The sequence below is a fragment of the Pygoscelis adeliae genome, unplaced genomic scaffold, assembly GCF_000699105.1.
Source record: "Pygoscelis adeliae isolate BGI_AS28 unplaced genomic scaffold, ASM69910v1 Scaffold262, whole genome shotgun sequence".
NCBI lineage: Eukaryota > Metazoa > Chordata > Aves > Sphenisciformes > Spheniscidae > Pygoscelis > Pygoscelis adeliae.
In genome coordinates this window covers 927,482-931,580 of record NW_008824184.1, presented here as the reverse complement: position 1 = coordinate 931,580, position 4,099 = coordinate 927,482, and the positions used below count along the sequence as shown (strand labels likewise).

General features: G+C 47.8%; 2 protein-coding genes across 2 annotated transcripts in view; one reads left to right on the top strand and one right to left on the bottom strand.

The window, feature by feature from the left end:
• The window catches only part of GLTP (glycolipid transfer protein), a 6,563-nt gene extending 6,366 nt beyond the window's left edge, over nucleotides 1–197 (bottom strand). Inside the window, exon 1 of the mRNA XM_009334434.1 lies at nucleotides 149–197. Within this exon, the coding sequence (XP_009332709.1) occupies nucleotides 149–197 (49 nt within the window). The remainder of the gene's footprint in view (nucleotides 1–148) is intronic.
• A 22-nt stretch (nucleotides 198–219) lies between these two features.
• TCHP (trichoplein, keratin filament binding) overlaps nucleotides 220–4,099 on the top strand; it is a gene marked incomplete at its 5' end in the record, with an annotated part of 6,455 nt that continues 2,575 nt past the window's right edge. Inside the window, 6 exons of the mRNA XM_009334433.1 lie at nucleotides 220–276; nucleotides 846–914; nucleotides 1,753–1,923; nucleotides 2,620–2,732; nucleotides 3,051–3,117; nucleotides 3,406–3,578. Of these exons, the coding sequence (XP_009332708.1) occupies nucleotides 220–276; nucleotides 846–914; nucleotides 1,753–1,923; nucleotides 2,620–2,732; nucleotides 3,051–3,117; nucleotides 3,406–3,578 (650 nt within the window). The remainder of the gene's footprint in view (nucleotides 277–845; nucleotides 915–1,752; nucleotides 1,924–2,619; nucleotides 2,733–3,050; nucleotides 3,118–3,405; nucleotides 3,579–4,099) is intronic.

Genomic DNA, 4,099 nt, shown 5'->3' with positions numbered 1-4,099 from the left:
GGGTTCGTCCCGCATCTCTGCCGGTGAGGGAGCGCTCAGCTCTCCCAGCGACGGGACGGGTGGGTTTCGCTGTGCAAACTGCACTTGCTGGGGGCTCGGCAGAGGTGCCCCGCGCTGCGTTTTTCAGCACTTGGTGCGCTTAGCTAACGGCTGCCTTGGGAGGGCTGGGTATCTCGAATTCTCCTGTATTCTGGCATAATCCAGCCCTGGTGTTGCCAGGTTGCTGAGCAGCTGCTGTCTGAGCACTGGAAGAAAAACAACGCTGAGCTCCGGGAGGTGATGTTACTGTCTTTTTAGTCCCTGCTGCCTTGCATTTATTAAGCCAGTTTTTAACTTGAATGCCATCATGTATCAACCGTTGTCATTCATCTTGAATCACAGCAATTGTCCTAAGTTCTGATAAGCAAAAGGCAAAGAAGAAAATGGCTTAACTGTCTAAGAAGTCCCCTCAAAGCTGGTATTTTTCAAAAACAGTCAGAAATCTGTGCTGACACTGAGAGCAGATTCTCAGTGCCCCTGCTGTAAAGATCTCGGGTGCTTTTTAAAGCTGTTCCTGCCGTGTCCTTGGCGGTTCCTTATTCTTTATTCCACCGACCTGCTGCGCTAGCCGCCACAGCTCTGCTCTCAGTGTCACTGTAGTGTTACCCAGAACTGGCATGTGACATTGACCCTCAGCTTGTGAGCTGGTGAGCACCGAGGACACCCAAACGAGCCTGCCTCTGCAGAGGCAGATCCTGCTGGGACTTCAGGGCTACAGCTGGGGCAGGAGGAGCTCTGGACGGTCTGTCTAGATCCTGGGGGACAGGAGAGCCCCTGGCACCAATGGCATCTGTTGTCGTCTACAGGTGGGGTCAGAGCTGCACAGGAACCACGTGACAGAGGCTTGGGGCGATCAGCTAATGCAAAAAACCAAGGTACGCTGGGGTAGCCCTGGTGTTACTGGTCGCTAGGGCAGACTCCTGAAACGCGCGAGCAGGTGGAGTGTGACACTATGCGCCTTTTGACCCGGCTGGCAGACAGCTTACCTTCCTCTACGGACACGGCTTGGGTGTGGAAGGAATAGGAGTTGGCTCTTTGTTCATCTTTCTCACACCGGTCTTGAACCAAATAATGCCTGAGGTCGCCTTGCTCGTTCCCGTGGCGATGGGGAGTTCTGGTGTCCGCAGAATGACGGGAGCTGCTAACAGGAAGGATGCTTTTAATGAAAAGCCATCGTTCCTGTCTAACAAGTACACACTCTCTGTCTGCTAGAAAATCCAGTGCTATCTGCTGAAGAGATCCGTTGCAGGATTCAGTGTGGCACTGGGTGCTCGTCTAACAGCGACCTGCAGTGCAGAGCCAGTGCAAAGCTGCAAGAGCTCAGTGTTTGAATACGCACATACTGGATATGGGAATACAGTGATTTTGATGTGAGAGAATAATAAAGGCCTTCAAATACAGATTTCAGAGTTAACTAAAACAATAGTCTATGTTGTAATAGGAAAAACTGAGTGTATTTTTAAGGCCACCTGGGCTTAGCATCAGACCTGTGCAGGGTCCTGCGAAGGATGTGTACAGACTGAGAGCCATTTTCAGGCAGCGATCAGCAGATAGTTTTGCTTTGTCCTTGTGTTCCTTCCTAGCGTATTTTGTTCCATATTTTCCCAATACGTGTCAGCTTGCAGGAATTTGGTTTGTGGATCTCCTGAGCCAGAGGCTGTTTCTTTGCGTTAGCCTAACCTTAAATGCCATGCTTTCTTTTGGCTCGGAAAGCAAGAAGCAACTGAACTTGAAGAGAAAAAACATTATGAAAATGAATATGAAATTGTGCGAAGGGGAGCGCTGGAAAGAATGAGACAAGAGGAAGAGGAGCGCCGGCTGGAGGAGAAGCAAGCAGAGACGTTGCTTCAACAAATAGAGGAACTGAAATTACAGGAGACAGAGGTAATCTTTAGTTTCTCCTCATTTGAGAAGGAAATGATAGAATCATTAAGGTTGGAAGAGACCTCCAAGATCATCGAGTCCAACCATCAACCCAACACCACCATACCCACTAAACCATGTCCCTAAGCGCCTCATCTACCCGTCTTTTAAATACTTCCAGGGATGGTGACTCAACCACTTCCCTGGGCAGCCTCTTCCGGTGTTTAAATTACAGGTGAGTGAGGTAATCTTTAGTTTCTCCTCATTTGAGAAGGAAATGCGTTGTTTCACTTGGAAATACACCTGACCTCTTCCCTCCAGGTTTCTACTAGATTAAATCTGGAACAAAGTTAGTTGTGACATAATTTCTGTTAGTAATGTAGACCTCCCCCGTGAACACTGGCATATTAACTGCGTTCCGGTAGGTTTGTTTGCTCCTCTTGAAATGCGAACACCCTTCTGTGCTGCACCAGATGAGAAAAAGATTTACAGAAACTTCTAAGTGTGACAGGTTCGGGTCAAAGGCTTTTTCAGCTGGGGCTTCTCACAGTGTCTCTTGAGCTGTGAGCCACTGAGCCGCAAATTAAATTAATGCGGAATGTTTGCTGCAGTGAGGATTTTGACTGCTTGCAGAGGAGCAGAACGGGGTACAAACGCTCTCTCTGGGATGTCGTAGCTATCTGACTTACTCTTTCTTGGTTGTTTTTTTCCTTTTAGGCAACAAAGCTGAAAAAAGAACAAGAGAATTTATTAAAGCAGCAGTGGGAGCTGGAGAACTTGGAAGAAGAAAGGAAACAGCTGGAAGAGCACCGGAAGAAGAAAGAGCTTGGGTATGAGATTGAGCGTAGCTTGTTTCAGCAGGGCTTGGACAGAATCTGTTCCTATGTCCGCAATAGCACTTGCGGCACGAGGAGATATTTCAGATGGCAGCGGTGGGTTGTAAATACTTGGTTTTTGATGGAAGCGCCCAGAACAGCCAATGAGCAAACACATTGGTGCCGTTACTTCTTTTTGTTCATGTTAGCAGTAGCAGATACCTCTGTTGCCTGTAAGTTACGCTGTCATGGATGTACCTTCTTGAGTGCTGGTGTGTAATAACATAGGGCTTTAGAGTCAGTTTGAATGTTGTTTTTTTTTTCCTCCTTCAGTCGCTTTTTGAGGCATCAGTGTAATGCCCAGCTAAAGAGACGAGCCCAGCAGATACAAGAGGAGCTGGTAAGAGAAAGTACCCCTTGATTTATACGTTATGGGTACTGTGTGCTGAAGAAACTTGTTCTTTGTGTTTCGTTTATGTGTCTGCCTCTGATGACTACAGAGAATTGGTTAGGAAGCCCCTTCCAGCTTGTGAACAGGGCTGAAGCAAAAAGATCATGGGGAAGCCAGCAGGCTGAGCGTCTTCCTGAGCGCACCCTTGGCACGACATCACCATAATTTGTAGAGAGTAGCCCTGCACACAGGCTGGAAGCCTGTTGGATAGTTGATAATCTTGTGGTTTTTTTCAAGGAGATAGACAGGCAAATCTTATTAGCCCTCCTCGAGAAAGAAGATGAGGATCAGCGCCGCCAGTCCGCACGGCGAGAACGAGCCGTTGCAGATGTTGCCTGGATGAAACATGTCATTGAGGAACAGCTCCAGTTAGAAAAGGAGAGGGAGGCAGAGCTGCAGACTGTTTTTAGGTGAGTCTGCCCACCTCTGAACGTCATCTAAAGAGACCGCGTGTGCTGAATGTTCCGGCCCGGCTGGTAGAGCTCCATTCGTGTTTGTTAAATAAGCTTTGAAAGCGGTCGTTAGAAAGCGGTGTCCGGTTGGCCTCGCAGTTCTAGAAGCACTGCGGTAGAAGTGAGCTCTGCCCCCTCGTTCCATGTGCTGCGTACCGTGCTAGACGGTCAGCATGCCAGTACAGACAGACCCGAAGCTTTTCTGCCAGGACAGAATCAAAGCCTGCGGTTGTTTTACAATTACTTCGACCCAACACCTAGTCCATAATTTCTGTTACATTAGCTCTAATGCAACAGCTTTAATAACAAAAAAAGGTAGTAACACAGAGACAGCAAGAATTACCTTTTAGTTGTAAGTACTTTGTAACCAGCTTTCAATGATCCTGCATTACTGATGTGGAAGGGTTTAGTCTAAGTGACTCCAAAACCTGCATATTGTTTCCTTTTGTATCTCAGAGCTTGTACATAAAAGCTGCCTC